The sequence below is a fragment of the Marmota monax genome, unplaced genomic scaffold (assembly GCF_021218885.2).
Source record: "Marmota monax isolate L192 unplaced genomic scaffold, Marmota_monax_Labrador192_F-V1.1 WCK01_AAM20220418_F8-fsc00260, whole genome shotgun sequence".
Taxonomy (NCBI): Eukaryota; Metazoa; Chordata; class Mammalia; order Rodentia; family Sciuridae; genus Marmota; species Marmota monax.
In genome coordinates, this window is record NW_026694062.1 from 847,951 (window position 1) to 864,520 (window position 16,570).

The 16,570-nt window shown below is 32.5% G+C and overlaps 1 protein-coding gene across 5 annotated transcripts in view; it reads left to right on the plus strand.

Annotated features, from left to right (window-relative positions):
- The window catches only part of LOC124106574 (probable ubiquitin carboxyl-terminal hydrolase FAF-X), a 117,947-nt gene extending 101,688 nt beyond the window's left edge, over positions 1-16,259 (plus strand). For 3 of the 5 annotated variants that reach the window (XM_046464250.2, XM_046464251.2, XM_046464249.2), the window contains exons 35-46: positions 765-906; positions 2,865-3,615; positions 4,152-4,275; positions 4,830-5,058; positions 5,579-5,708; positions 8,252-8,437; positions 8,692-8,912; positions 8,999-9,087; positions 12,103-12,259; positions 12,570-12,782; positions 13,317-13,412; positions 14,765-16,259. In XM_046464250.2, the coding sequence (XP_046320206.1) occupies positions 765-906; positions 2,865-3,615; positions 4,152-4,275; positions 4,830-5,058; positions 5,579-5,708; positions 8,252-8,437; positions 8,692-8,912; positions 8,999-9,087; positions 12,103-12,259; positions 12,570-12,782; positions 13,317-13,412; positions 14,765-14,896 (2,470 nt within the window). In that variant the 3' untranslated portion in view covers positions 14,897-16,259. Of the gene's footprint in view, positions 1-764; positions 907-2,864; positions 3,616-4,151; positions 4,276-4,829; positions 5,059-5,578; positions 5,709-8,251; positions 8,438-8,691; positions 8,913-8,998; positions 9,088-12,102; positions 12,260-12,569; positions 12,783-13,316; positions 13,413-14,745 lie in introns of those variants that run through there. The other 2 variants (XM_046464252.2, XR_009228614.1) reach the window with 2 other exon arrangements.
- Positions 16,260-16,570: the final 311 nt, after the last annotated feature.

Sequence of the window (16,570 nt, forward strand, 5' to 3'; positions counted from 1 at the left end):
AAACATCAGTTTACAATTTGTTTTCAGAAACATCTGTTTACAATTTGCTTTAAAAAGATGTCCTTTGAGCTTCAGCTGTCCTCTGTGCTGTAGTCAACCACAGGAATCAAGCTGGAGCCCATGTGACTAGGATATAGTCTTTGCTTAGCAAGCAGAGGTCCTGTATTTGGTATCCAACACTCCCTGTACTGGAATCCAGATAGATGCACTTCCAAAAACAAAAGCAGCACTGGACCCTTCAGCATCCCCTGGTACTGAACCCAGGACACCGCCTAGGAGGATGAAAAAGCTGGACAGCGACAGACACAGCCTGGAAGAGATAGAACAAGAGGGCCTGGATGACAGTGTGCTTTCCATCCCACGTTAGGGGGAAGCTCAAACTTTGTAGCTCCAGTTTCCTTCTTTAAAGGGAGCATAGAGATGTATCTTCGTTTTGTTTTTGTTTTGTAGTGCTAGGGATTGAACCCAATGTTTCGTGCATGCAAGGTAAGCCCTCTACCAAGCCACATCCCTAGCTCTTTAGCCAGCCCTCTAGCATGTATTTAATTAATGTGAAGATAAGCATAAAAGAATCAAATAGTGTTCGGTACAAAATAAAATGACTAATAAAAGATAATTCCTACTCATTTATAACATTGTATGACTGATTGATTTGACATTATGCAGTAAGTACTGCAAAATTATTTTTCATCACCTCAACTAAAGATGACTGTTAGAAATGTAAAGAATAATCCTTTTGATCATTTTTTAAATAACACCTTTAGGTACGAATGTGAAGAATCTTTTACAACTTTGAATGTTGACATTAGAAATCACCAAAATCTTCTTGATTCTTTGGAACAGTATATCAAAGGAGATTTATTGGAAGGTGCAAATGCATATTGTTGTGAAAAATGTGATAAAAAGGTAAGTATTGGCTGGGATTGTGGCTTAGTTGTCAAGCACTTGCCTAGCATGTGTGAGGCACTGGGTTCAATTGTCAGCACCACATACCAATAAATAAATAAAATTCAAAAAATTCATCAACGATTCATAATTTTTTTTAAGGTAAGTATTGTACAATTTTCAAAATAATGATTACGTTGCTAGAACTGGGAAAATTCAGAGGTGCTTGTCCTCAATCTCAAAATTTGATAACCGCTCCATTTCTACTTAAGTATTATGGTTAGAAGAGCCACAATACTTTTTTTTTTTTTAATACATTTTTAGTTTTCAGTGGACACAACATCTATCTATCTTTCTTACTTTCTCTCTCTCTCTCTCTCTCTCTCTCTCTCTCTCTCTCTCTCTCTCTCTCTTTCTTTCATTTATTTTTAAGTGGTGCTGAGGGTTGAACCCAGCATCCCGCACATACCAGGCGAGCGCGTTACTGCTTGAGCCACATCCCCAGCCCCACAATAATTCTTTTAAAGCTGTGTCAGCAAAAGAATATTGTAAAAGATATCATGTTTTTATGTACTTTAACAAGATTGTTTTCATCTCTGCTCTGAAATAGGTCACTGTTGAACTTAAACCTAAAGAGTTAATGCTAAAAATATTATGTTACATTCTAAATTACCCTTCTATTTCAGAAATTTTACTAATTTCATCTTGTTGCAATAGAATTTTTAAAGCTGCTTGAACTTGATCAACCAGATCAATTGATTTTTAGACTCAGCCAACTAGTTTTATTTTTGAAAACTCTGTATAATAAATGATAACATGTTTTTAAAAATACATTACAGTAAGTGACAGATAAGTCTTTTTCTCAGCTGTCATGCTTTCTCATCTCCAAGTTGCCTGTATTGTTTTGGCTTTAAACATTAATTGGGTTATATTTTATAAAGCCATATTGCCTATTTACCCACAACTCTGACAGTTAGTCAGTTTCTTCTTATTTTTGGCTATCTTTAATTTGCAATTTTTTTTTTCTTCTTTTTCATTTTGGGACTGGAAATTTAATCCAGGGGAGCTTTATACTGAACTGCGTCCCCAGCCCTTTTGGCTTTTTATTTTGATACACTAAATTGCTGAAGGCCTTGCTAATTTGTCGAGGCTAGCATCAAACTTGGGATCCTCCTGTCTCAGCCAAGTCACTGGAATTACCTGTGTATGCCATTAAACTTGGCTTAATCTGCATTCTTTAAAGTAATAGTACTTTTTTCAAAGGCTAATAAGGATTAAAGCCATTAATACATGAATAGCTGTGTATTACATGACTTATAAGTCATGTAATAATTGCTGTTATCATTACTTACAGCAATTCTACTTATTAGTATAAAAGTAAATATTAAAGTGATTATTAGAGGGGCTGGGGTTGTAGCTTAGTGGTAGATCACTTGCATTGCATGTTTGAGGAACTGAGTTTGAAACTCAGCACCACATAAAAATAAATAAAAATATTGTGTCCACATACAACTAAAAAATATATATTAAAAAAAGTAATCATTAGAAAACAATAGAGGGGCTGGGGATGTGGCTCAAGCGGTAGCGCGCTGACCTGGCATGCGTGTGACCCAGGTTCGATCCTCAGCACCACATACAAACAAAGATGTTGTGTCTGCCGAAAACTAAAACATAAATACCAAAAAGTTATAAATACATAAATATTAAAAAATTCTCTCGCTCTCTCTCTCTCGCTCTCTCTCTTAAAAAAAATAATAATAATAGAACCAGGTAGCCAATAGTGTTTTACTTACTAGTTTTTGCAAATTGTAAAAAACTGAGGTTATTTACATGTTTTTAGGCTTGGTAAACATTATTTAAAAATTATTCTATAATTGCCCTGTGTTATTTTGGTAATGAAATATTGTGAAAATATCATGTTTTTATGTAGTTTAACAGATTCTTTCCATCTTTGCATTTATATTGTTTACTAATTGCAGGTTGATACAGTAAAACGCTTGCTAATCAAAAAATTGCCTCCTGTTCTTGCTATCCAATTGAAACGATTTGACTATGATTGGGAGAGAGAATGTGCAATCAAATTCAATGATTATTTTGAATTTCCCCGAGAACTGGATATGGAACCTTACACAGTAGCAGGTGTTGCAAAGCTGGAAGGCGATAACATAAACTCAGAGAGTCAGTTGATTGGACAGAAGGAGCAGTCAGAAAGTGAGAATACAAGAAACACAAAATACAGACTTGTAGGTGTGCTTGTACACAGTGGTCAAGCAAGCGGTGGACATTATTATTCTTACATCATTCAAAGGAATGGTAAAGATGGTGAGAGAGATCACTGGTATAAATTTGATGATGGAGATGTAACAGAATGTAAAATGGATGATGATGAAGAAATGAAGAATCAATGCTTTGGTGGAGAATACATGGGAGAAGTATTTGATCATATGATGAAGTGTATGTCATACAGACGGCAGAAACGGTGGTGGAATGCTTATATACTTTTTTATGAGCGAATGGACACAGTTGATGAAGATGATAAGATGATAAGATACATTTCAGAGTTATCTGTCACTAGATCCCATCAGATTATTATGTCACCAGCCATTGAGAAAAGCGTATGGAAACAAAATGTGCAGTTTATGCATAATCAAATGCAGTATAGTTTAGAATATTTTCAGTTTGTGAAAAAATTGCTTACATGTAATGCTCTTTACTTAAATCCTGCTCCAGGTAAGTTTCTTGAAATTAGTTTCTTATTAAAAAATAATTCTTAACTTATTTTTAGAATTTCTTGTCAGACATCAATCTCTCTTTAAATATTTTCTTCATTTTCTTTATTTTTTTTAATATGCCTGTTAACCTTAATTCATGTGAACGTATCAGCATTTTCAGTTCAAGCTATTTTTAAATTAAAATTTTAAAATATCTTACCTTTGAAAAGTGAGACTTTAAGGTCTGGGGCTGTAGCTCAATAGTAGAGCAACTGCCTCACATGTATCAGGAACTGGGTTCCAATCATCAGCACCACGTAAAAATAAGTAAAGATATGTCCATCTATAGCTAAAAAAAAATATTTTTTAAAAAAAGTGAGGCTTTGTGTTGGAGAAAGTAGAGGTGCTTTTATTTACTGAAACAATTATTTTGACTCAGCATTTGTTTGATTTTTAAAGACGTGTTTTAGTGAGGTATTAAAATAATCACTAAGCATTACTCCTGGAACCTGAAAATAAAGTCTGTTTGATTGCATGTGCACTGTTTATTTAAAGGACAAGATTACTTGTTACCTGAAGCAGAAGAAATAACTATGATTAGCATTCAACTTGCTGCTAGATTCCTCTTTACCACTGGATTTCATACCAAGATAATAGTTCGTGGCCCTGCCAGTGACTGGTACATGGCTTTAGATTTGTTCATATTGTACTTGAATTTATTTAGTATACTGATTTATTTTTTTATAATATGGGTCTTTTAGTTCAAGATACAATGATGCTAAGAAAAATCTTATTAAAAATGTCTAATCTAAATATGCCATATTACTGAAAATGTGGTTTTCTTTTGTTAATTTGTTTTATATCTTCAGTATTGTTCATCATGAAAATATTAAGTTTATCTTCACTAAGTAAAATTCTTGCTTAGCATTAAAAAGGTAGATATTTAAATTGCTATATTCTTCAGTTGTTGCTGATTTTAATAGTATAGAGGAGTTTTTATTATAGCTCCTTGATTTAACAACTCTTTCAGCATCATTCACGTTAAAAGATGAAAATATTTGCAGAGACTCCTGAATTCATTTTGTAACATGGAAATAGATAGTCATCTGGTTTCATATTTGTACTATAACCAGTCATGATCATTATTTGGTTCAGAGAACCCTTTGTCTTTGTTATAGCAATCAAAATAAGCATATTAATAAAAATTCATAATCATAGATGTTTCTATTTTAGGTATGATGCTTTGTGCATTCTTCTTCGTCACAGCAAGAATGTTCGTTTTTGGTTTGCTCATAATGTTCTTTTTAATGTATCAAATCGTTTCTCTGAATACCTTCTGGAGTGCCCTAGTGCAGAAGTGAGGGGTGTGTTTGCAAAACTTATAGTATTTATTGCACATTTTTCCTTGCAAGATGGTTCTTCTCCTTCACCTTTTGCATCGCCAGGGACACGTTGTAGTCAGGTAACTGCATACTTTCTTTCTAATTAAATACTTGAAAGTAAGTTTTTCTTTAAACAGGTGTAAAGAAGCATATTTATGTGCCTGTGTATGACATATTTACCATGCAGAAATGTGTCTACACATAAATGTTATGATACTGTGGTTCCTAAAAATTATTTTATGATAGTGAAAATAGTGATCATTAATCTGAAAAGATGAAGAGAAGTTTCTATGAGTCACTTGTAGTTATTTAGCAAATTTTAAGGCCTGTATGCTGATTTATAATAACATAATTAATAATTACAAAATTTGTTAAGTATCTTGAATGCAAAAATTATAACACGCATTTTTATCTTTACAATTTAAACATTATAAAGGATCTTTATTGCAGTTCTTTTTTCTCACAAAGCAATTATATTTAATAATTTATTTCATGAAACTTTTACAGTATTTATGAACATGGTTCTTTTTATGCAAATAAAACTATACAGTTTATATATGCAGTTGCTGATAAAAATAACTGATAGTTTATTATTCATAGAAATCTGATAACTTGAGCTTGAGTGACCACTTACTAAAAGCAGTATTAAATCTCCTGAGAAGGGAAGTTTCAGAACATGGACGTCATTTACAACAATATTTCAATTTGTTTGTAATGTATGCCAATTTAGGTAAGAACTTTTCATAACTTTCAATTTGTTTTATATTTATATATTAAATGAAAAAAAGATTTTAATCAGATGATGAGATGGAATTTGCTTGAGTGTGGCTGTCTGCAAATTTGTATAAGTTTTGAAGTTTGTTTTTCTGTTTTTTAGTTGTCGAATGGACCTTTATATTTTATTTATTTATATGAAGTGCTGAGAATAGAACCCAGTGCTTCTCACATGTTAGGCAAGCACTCTACCATTGAGCTACACCTCTAGACTATAACGTTTTAAATGAAATTTCTCATCTTCTATTATAAAATAACTTAAGCACTTAACCCTTTTGTCCCTAACAGTCTTTAAGGTCAGATTCTATGTCTGATTTATGTTTACATCTCCTAATACTGCTTTTTTGAAAAATATTAACTACCCAGGCCACATCCCACACCAACTGAAAATCCTTAGAGTTAGGGTAAGGTATTACTGGTTTATAAAATATCTTCAATAGTTGTGAACTTGTCATGTTTAGAAATCACTTCCTCACAAATTAGGTTTAGGAATGAGATAAACATCATCATTCTAGATGGCACAACTCTATACCGTGTACAACTAGAGAAATGAAAGTTATGTTCCATTTGTATACAATGAATCGAAATGCATTTTGCTATCATTTATAATTAGAACAAGTTGGGGTTTTTTTAATATTTATTTTTTGGTTAGACACAATACCTTTATTTTGTTTATTTATTTATTTTTATATGGTGTTGAGGATTGAATCCAGGGCCTCGAGCATGCCAGGCAAGCACTCTACCGCTAAGCCACAACCCCAGATCAGAACAAGTTTTTTTAAAAAAATTGTAAATCACAAATTTAAAAAAAAAAAATTTAAAAATCATATCCTCAAGAATTGAAGTAGTAAGCCAAACACTTTGACACATGTCTAATTATCCAGCAAACCAATAAGGTAAAGCAGGAAAATCACAAGTTGAAGGCTAGCCTGGGCAACTTTACAAGGTCATGTGTCCAAATAAAATTTTAAAAGGTATAAGAATGTTGCTTGGTGGCAAACCACCTGGGTTTAATCATCAGTACTAGGCAGTTGGTACTTTCATACAACCAGGCATGAAGTCTTTACCTTGAAGTTTTTATTTCAAATGTAAAAATATCCAGGCTGAGCACTCAAAAAACTTATATTCTGTACAGCTATCATTTTAAATATTCCCTGTTCATAAGCCACACATCATGGTCTATAATAAAATCTAATTGTAGTTTCACCTGCCAGGAATACTTTGATATCTTAATGTTAAGTACATAGGACCAGACATGTTTTAGGGTTTCATTTCTTGGTTTGACAAAAGTGAAGTGGTATGTTTGTAATACATTGTGTAATATCCACAGTACCCTGTGGCCAAATATATTAATATGTTTGTGATAAATAATGAATATTCACATTCACAGTAAGGGTGGTGTGTGCTTAAATAGCCTATTTCCCTTAAAAAGGTTATATTTTTTCAGAAAATGAATTACAGTGCCAATTCAAAAAAATTCAAAAAATGATAAACCATGTGGAAAATAGTACAGAGGTTCCTCAAAATACAACTGATCTCATCCCAGAAACTCCAGTGTTGAGACAGAAGGGTTGCAAGTTCTAAGCCAACCTCAGCAACTTAGACCCTGACTCAAAATAAAAAGATGTGGGGATGTAACTCAGTATATGTGTATATGGGCACATGCAAGAATTACTACTAAGGTAGTTAGCTGTTAATCCTTCTGTGTACTAGGTGTGATCCCATAATCCTGCTACTGGTTATGTCCAACTTTAAAAAAAAAAACAGTATGTCAAATCTATAGTTCTCTTAAAGCATTGTTCATAAACAGATATTATGTAAAGTGTAGTGTATAACAACAAATACACAAACAGTGGAATACAGACATAAAAAAAAGAATGAAATGGCCATTTGTAATAAAATGGATGAAAATGGAGAATATCATGTTATGTGAAATTAACAAGACTCAAAGAGACAAGCTTCACATGATCTCACTCAGATATATATTCTTAAAAACTGGTAAGGAAGAAGATCAAGGAAAAATAGTGTTATGAAGGGGAACCTAAATATTTGAGACCTCTTTTAGCTTCAGGCATCAAAGGTTAAGATAAAAACAAAATGTACATCCATATTAGAAAATAAGAAATGTAGAAACAACAAATATAGGCATTTTATACCCCAAGCACTTAGCTTAGATAAACAGATTGGAAATTTAGTTTCTGACTTTCCTTAGGAGGATGAGAAGTGCTAGAGAATTTAGGTTAGACCATTCTAACCTCTCTAAGATGCTAGAAAGTACATTTTCCTGAGTACCTCTATAATTGGAATGCCAGAGCTGTTGTCATTTCACAGTGATAACATTTAATCTTAATTTTCTACATTCTTTCTATATTGCTACATTCTAAACAGACGATAGCTGTAGTTATAAAATTATGAGAAGCTATGATAATTACCTTTTAATTACTTAATCCCTGTCCTTCCTAATATTTTTTAACACCTTATTTGTACCCTTTTTCATAGGTATTGCGGAAAAGACACAGCTTCTGAAATTGAACGTACCTGCCACCTTTATGCTTGTATCTTTAGATGAAGGACCAGGTCCTCCAATCAAATATCAATATGCTGAATTAGGCAAATTATACTCAGTAGTGTCTCAGCTGATACGCTGTTGCAGTGTTTCATCAAGAACCCAGTCTTCAATCAATGGTAAAGTAGAATGTTCCATTCTTTATAGTAGTTTTAAAATAATGTTCGTTATGAACACTTCTTGACTGAAAGTAATTCTCAAGATTAATTTTTACAATTTTACATTTTATTATCTTGTAATATGTGGTCTTGTGAGTTTTGTTACTATGCCTAGGAGGCTTAAGTTAAGAGTTATTTTTTTGAAATAATAAATTTAGTATTATGATTTTGTGGACAAGTCTGTTGGCTTTTCATTAATGTCAAATCTTTCCTAGGTAATCCCCCCCTTCCCAACCCTTTTGGTGATGCTAATTTATCACAACCTATAATGCCAATTCAGCAGAATGTGGCAGATATTTTATTTGTGAGAATAAGTTATGTGAAGAAAATTATTGAAGACTGCAGTAACTCAGAGGAGACCATTAAGTTACTTCGGTTCTGCTCCTGGGAGAATCCTCAGTTCTCATCTGCTGTTCTCAGTGAACTTCTCTGGCAGGTTAAATAAATATTAACTTTCATTTGTATGTAATTTATTCATACTCCTTTAAGTATTTATATTTACTATGTTTTACCTATTTTTAGGTTGCCTATTCATATACTTATGAACTTCGGCCATATTTGGATCTACTTTTGCAAATTTTACTGATTGAGGATTCCTGGCAGACTCACAGGTGGATACTCTTGCTACCAGCATTAATTATCTCTCCCAAGTTGTAGAAATAAGTGCAAATGCCAGTTAGCAAATATGGTTTCAGTTTTGGGAGCTCTTTCAGTGTCTTGAGAATGGGGGTTGAACTCTGGGTCTTTTTTCTATTCTGGAAGTGCTGTTTATGCCCCTGAACAAGACAGAAGTATTATAGCTCAGTCCAGCCCCATGATAGTTCCATGCCTAGTCTTTTGAGGAACTTCCATACTGATTTCCACAGTGATTGTACTAATTTACAATCCCAGCAATAGTGTAAAAGTGTTCCTTTTAATCCATATCCTCCCAGCATTTATTACTGTGTGTATTCTTGCTGTCATTATTTCCTGAGCTGTAGGGGTCCTGTTGAGAGAGTTGCCTGTTTCTCTATGCTGGAGTATTGACCCTGCATTTCTTCTGAGAGTTGTTTAGTTTCTAGTCTTAGTGATTGTACTAATTTACAATCCCAGTAAAAGTGTTCCTTTTAATCCATATCCTCCCAGCATTTATTACTGTGTGTATTCTTGCTGTCATTATTTCCTGAGCTGTAGGGGTCCTGTTGAGAGAGTTGCCTGTTTCTGTATGCTGGAGTATTGACCCTGCATTTCTTCTGAGAGTTGTTTAGTTTCTAGTCTTAATATTTGTGTCTTTGACCCATTTTTAGTTGATTTGAAAACCAGTTTCCCAACACCTTTGTTTAAAAGTCCTTTTCTTTAATGTTTGTTTTTTGGCTGCTTTATGAAGGATCAAATGATTGTATCTGAGTGAGTTTGTATCTGTCTTCTATTTTGTGCCATACCATCCATTTTTAATTACTATACCTCTGTATTATAATTTGAAATCAGTTTTTGTGAGGCCTCTAGCATTTTTTTTAATTTGTTTGTTTGTTTTTACTGAGTTGCTTTGACTCTTCTGGGTCTTTTATTTCAATTGAATTTGGATCTTCTGGGTCTTTTATTCTTTCAAATGAATTTTGAGACATTTTTCCCCCCTAGTTCTGTGAGGAATGTTGTTAATATTTTGATGGGGATTACACGTGATCAGTATATTGCCTTTTGGTAGTATGGCCATTTTACCATATTGATTCTGCCAGTCAATGAACATGGGAGATCTTTCCATCTTCTTCAGTCTTCCTTCTTCAATATTCTAAAATTTTTATTACAGAGATTTTCATCTCTTTGGTTAGATTTTTCCTGGGTTTTGTGTTTTTGTGTTTTTGGTTCTTGGTTTTGGTTGATTTTGTTTTGAGGGTGTTAGGGATTTTGTGGGGTTTTTTGTTTTGTTTGTTTGAGACTATTATAAATGGATTGATTTTCTGATTTCTTTGTTGATGTTCAAAGTCATTTGTTGGTATGTAAGAAAGCTAATAATTTTTGTATGTTGATTTTATAACTTGCTACTTTGCTGATTTGTTTATTAGCTTTGGCAGTCTGGTAGAGATTTTTGGATATTCTAAATATAAGACAATATAATGTAATATAATATTATCTACATACTTACTGTGGTACCAAAAAGTAAATAAAAACTAAATTATTTTGGAAAATAGTAAACTTTCATCTTCAAAATCAATAGAGAATGCATGAAGTATTGCTTGAACTGTTGTGCATAAATAACATTTATTTTATTTAATTAACAGTATTCATGAGGTATTAGAAATCATTTGCTATGTCCAGAAACATAAAGGTAATATTGGTCAAAATTACACATGAAAGCATTTGTCATACCAGGGTAAGTGACACACACCAGTGATCCCAGTAGCTGGGCAAGCTGAGGCAGGAGGATTGCTAGTTCAAGGCCAACCTCAGCAACTCAGTGAGACACTGTCTCTGAATAATGCAAAAAAAGGGCTGGGATTGTGGCTCTGGTTAACCATGCCTGGCTTCAATTCCTAGTACCAAAAATAAAGAAAAAATTTGACAAAAAATATTAAGAATCACGTCATTATTAAGACCAAATGATAAAATAGAATATAGTATTACTACAAGTATCTTAAGAAACCTTGTTTTTGGTGTTTTGTGGTACTAGGAATTTAACCTAGGGGTACTCTACCCCTAAACTATATTTATAGTCTTCATTTTTTGTTGTTTGTTTTTTGAGACTGGATCTCAGTAAGTTACCAAGGCTGGGCTGTCTCGGCTTCATTGGGATTACAGGCATTTACCACTGCACATTGAACATGTTATTTTTTTTGTCTGAAAGAAATTATATTTGAAAGTTGAATTTTCCAAATAAAGATACATACTGTGAATATCTTGGCTAAAAAGGAAAATTGTCTTTTTATTAGAATCTAATGATTTCTACTAACTAAGACACAGTGTATAAAATCGAATTTTTGTCTGTTTACTTTCTGTCCAGGTAATGACTCCAAAGAAAGTGTGCTTTTGCGTATAATTAATATTTTAAATTACTATTGAGGAGAGTCATAATTGCCCAAAGTTTTCTATAACAGTTTAGAAATTAAATGATGTAATAGATCATTACTAAATCAAATTCTGCCATTGTCAGTGGAAAAAAATCTGCTTTACCTATTATATATGTATTAAAGATTGGTTTAATATATCAAATTATTACACTTTTTTCAGTCAGTGGATTGTAACTTTAAATTCTGAAATATAGTCTTACAAAAATGAGCCAACTAATCAGTTATTCTCACCTGAAGTATTCTTAAAGAAATGTGATTTAACTAATAAAAATAGTGGACTATTGCCCTTAACTCACTTTTACACTTAAATTTATTATAAAAAAGGATTAGCAACTGGGTTTAGTCACTATTATTGAAAAAAAAAATGTTTAATGTAACAGAATGAGCTCCACGACTTTTTAATTCTATAATGTTGACAAAGCTATTTAACCTCTCTGGACTTTTTTCCTTCTGTTAAATAAGTTTATTGATACTATTCATTTAGGAAATTGGATTATATAATTACATCATATACTGAATAGTGACTAGAAAGCACCTAAAATTTATTTATATCTGGGTTTTTTTGTTTTGTTTTGTTTTTAGAATTCACAATGCACTTAAAGGAATTCCAAATGACCGTGATGGGCTGTTTGATACAATCCAGCACTCTAAGAATCACTATCAAAAAAGAGCATATCAGTGTATAAAGTGTATGGTAGCTCTCTTTAACAGTTGTCCTGTTGCTTACCAAATTTTACAGGTAAGAATTCTTTCAACCCGGGCAAGGTTGTATAGGAGAATCACCAGTTCAAAGCCAGCCTTAGCAATTTTGCAAGGCCCTAAAATAAAGGTCTGGGGATATGGCTCAGTTGATAACCCCCCTGGTACCAAAAAAAAAAAACAAAGAATTATTCATTATAAATTGGTATAATGCCACATCCACATTTTAAAAGATAATAATTATGAAAATTTGGGAATTGCCATTTTAACTTGATTTTGAAAAATTAGTTTCAATAAGTTGAATTTATTTATTTATTTATTTATTTATTTATTTATTTATTTATTTTAAGGGTAATGGAGACCTTAAGAGAAAGTGGACCTGGGCAGTGGAGTGGCTTGGAGATGAACTTGAAAGAAGACCATATACTGGCAATCCTCAGTACACTTACAACAATTGGTCTCCACCAGTACAAAGCAATGAGACCTCAAATGGTTATTTTTTAGAAAGGTCACATAGTGCTAGAGTGACACTTAGAAAATCTTGTGAACTTTGTCCAGAAGAGGTAAAAAATGACAATAGAATGGAAGGGGGAAAAAAAGTGATTTTTTTTTTTTTTTAGTTTAGTATTTATGTATTAACAATTGGTAATTGTGGTTTTATTTGTTTTAATGGTTAGCATTAATTACTGACTTACTCTTAACATTTGGAAGAATTTCACCACCCCTTTGTTTTTCTTATCAATTATTATATCTTGGGCACAGTGGTTCACACCTATAATCCCAGGGACTGAGGAGGCTGAGGCAAAAAGGATCACAAGTTCAAGACCAATCTCAGTAACTCATCAAGACCCTATGTCAAAAATTAAAAATTTTTAAGCACTCTTGGGTTAAGTTCCAAAAAGAAATCTGCCACCGGGGGTGTGTGTGGCGGCGGGGGGGGGGGGGGGGGGGGGGGGCTGTAAAATACCTCTAGTAACAAAAATAATGTACTTTTATACTTTTTTTTTTCTTTTTTAGTCTTGAGACCTTAAAAGGAGGTTAAAAATACAGTTGAAGTTACTTTCATAATCAAATTCTTAATATCCTTTTAAAATTAGGAACCAGATGACCAAGATGCCCCAGATGAGCATGAGTCATCTCCACCAGAAGATGCAGCACTGTATCCTCATTCACCTGGATCTCAGTATCAACAGGTAAAATGAAAATTTTATATCCCTAAACCAATTTTTATGTTTCATATTATGAAGGATCTTCTGCTTTTTTCTTAAATATTTCTGACAGCTCTGGCTATAAATTTATAAGTTACCTGGAACAGCTGTACTAAGAATAGCTAGAATTATCATATTGTAGCATAGTTCATCTTACTTCTATAATATTTCCTTATTAGCTAGGTATCCTTAGGGCCTTATGCTATAATTGTAGTTAATAAAATTATGTAAAAATCTCATATCAAAATTAAATTTTGAAGGAACATTAAAAGAAAAAGTATCCTGATTATTTAGCCTCAAGATTCAGTAGCAGGTCAGGCATGGTGGTGCTTGCCTATAATTCCAGTAATTCTCGTGGTTTAGGCAAAAATAAAATGATAAGTTTGAAGCCATTTTCAGCAACTTAGTGAGATCCTAAGTTAACTTAGCAAGACTCTGCCTAAAAATAAAAAGGGGTGAGAACTCTTTGAGCTCAATCCCCAGTACCAAAAAAAAAAAAAAAAAAAAAAAATTAGTGGCAATGAAACATTTTTTAAAATCAATAATTTATTTTTAGCAGGTACTTTGCTGGTGAGCAGGTGGTGAAAAAAGGAAAAATACAGATGAAGAAATTTTATGTGAAATTTTTCTTTGAAAAAGGCCATTAAAACAAACAGAACCACAATTACCAATCATTAATACATAAAACTATACTATAAAAATAATTTCATTCTAGGACTGGGGATACAGTTGGTAGAGTACTTGCATTGCATATACAAGGCCCTGTGTTCTAGCTATTCTATCCCCAGTACCACAAAAAATAATAATAGTGTTAATAATTCCATTCTATTGCCTCCCCCCTTTTTTAAACTCTCTTCTGGACAGAGTTCACAAGCTTTTTGTGTAATTCTAGCACTATGTGACCTTTCTGTTTGTTATATGTATACTAAGGATTGCCAATATGATCTTTTGGAAGGACTATACTAACATTAAGCCACAAATATGAATAATTTAGTTCTTGAAAGGCAGCATCTCTTAAATTTAATGGGCATATAATAAAGGGCATTTGGTAAAGATAGATTGCTGGATCTCATAAACCAGGATTTCTGGTTTGGTAGGTCTGTGGTAGATCTCAGGAATTTTCACTTCTAACAAGATTCCAAATGATACAGTTGATCCAGGGGGACCACACAATATATGAATCAATTTATAAGTTCTTTTTAACTACTTTGAGAATTTTTTAAAAAATAATTCCTAAGTTTAAATTCAATTATACTTTAGTCAAATTTTAGCCCATTATTAACATTTCAATTGTAATATGTGAAAATTTGATGTGCAGGTCTCTTTTGCCTTCTTAGAATAATGTACATGGACAGCCGTATACAGGTCCAGCTGCACATCACTTGAACAACCCTCATAAAAGTGGCCGAGTACAAGAAAATTATGAAGGCGGTGAAGAAGTATCGTCACCTCAAACAAAGGATCAGTGAAATGCACCAGTTTACTGACTCCTTTAATATCATGTAGTCTGGACTTACAGTCCAAATTTTTCTGTGCCTCATTAAATATTTAAAAGTAGAAAAACTGTTCTAAAATAACATGACAAAAAGATTCTATTTGCTATCTCATTTGTAGAAATTTGCTGACAGATGTAAGCACCTACAAACAGAACATTCGGAATGTTTTATAATAAATGATTGCTGATATGTAAATGGAAAAGATGTATATAGTATATGTATGTTTGACTTTTAGTTCTAAAGCAAAACACTTTTTTGATGAAGAGTCAGAAATATTGAAAAACATTATAGTTCATTTTCTTGTTTATCTGCTGCATTCTGCAACCAGTATTTCCTACTTCCTGGCAGTTAAATCAGTTCCTTTATGAAACAAAAGTGGTAGGGGGTAGTAAAAGAGCCTGTTTATATAATTTCCTGATAATTCTTTATTTACTGGAATATAACACTAGTAGGTGCCCTTCCGGTTGAGATGAAAAACTGGTGATGTAACATTGTTTCCAAAAATTTTACACCACCTTTTTAATCTGGTATTAGGTTAATTATTTTAAAGCTATAGTTATACTGTAACTGTTAGCTTGGCTTCATACCAGGTTGCATTGCCAATAGAGACAAAATTTCTTGAATGAGATCATTTGTCCCAAAATCACATCTATATTGCTTAAACATTTTATTTCTTATCCTTAGAATAAACATAAAACAGAAAAAAAGGGTACAATAAAGCAGTTTTTAGTTGCACAATGAATGTTCTTCACATTTAATATTTGGTAGTTCCATTTCTTGATGGGATAAAGAATATCTAATAGGAACTGTAAAATTGAAAATATATGCCAATTTTTTCATGCTGGAATATGTGGAACATAATAGGAGAGACTGTATTTTATATATCTTATTTTGTTTTTTGGTAGAATTTCTTAGGTTTTGCTTCTGCTGGATCCCAGCTAACGAACTGTGTACATCATCAGAATTCACATTACTATTCAGTACTATCATAACCAAGATGCCTGGCTGATTTTTAGTCAGTCTCAATTTTACTTCAAAGTAAAATGGTTCTAGTTCTTTTTCCATTCCAAATTATTGTTAGATATGGGGTTTGATTAAGACGCAAACTTAAGAGGTACCATTTTAGAATAAACTTTTGTTTAGAAGTTCCAACAAATTCTTATTGTCATATTTAAAGGAGAATTGCTAGCTTTTGAATGTATGTAATATTTTGGAAGCTGTCTAAAACCCAAATATTCCTGCAGCAGATACAGGCCATCCTTTTCTGTTTAAATATTTTGCTGTTTTGTTTTATAGAATTTATTTTGCTGAATTTCCAAATAGAATTTAAGAAGAATTTTGTGCTGTGGTGTGTTTTTGTTTCTTGTTACTAGGTTGTATTCTTAAAGACTACACGTTAAAATTAATTTGGGGCATTATATGCCTTGGCATAACATTAAATTATTTTAGACACATTAAGTTTTTATATATATATATATAAAGATTTATTTTTTGACCCATTAGTCTCAGGATTTGGAGAAAGAAATATTAACACTTTTTTAAATTTGCTAATATAGTCTATCTTGAACTCTCTGCACATTTTTATATAGTTGATTTTTCTTACTCTGTAACTATGTAATATACATTAAGTTTCTTTCTGTCTTCAAA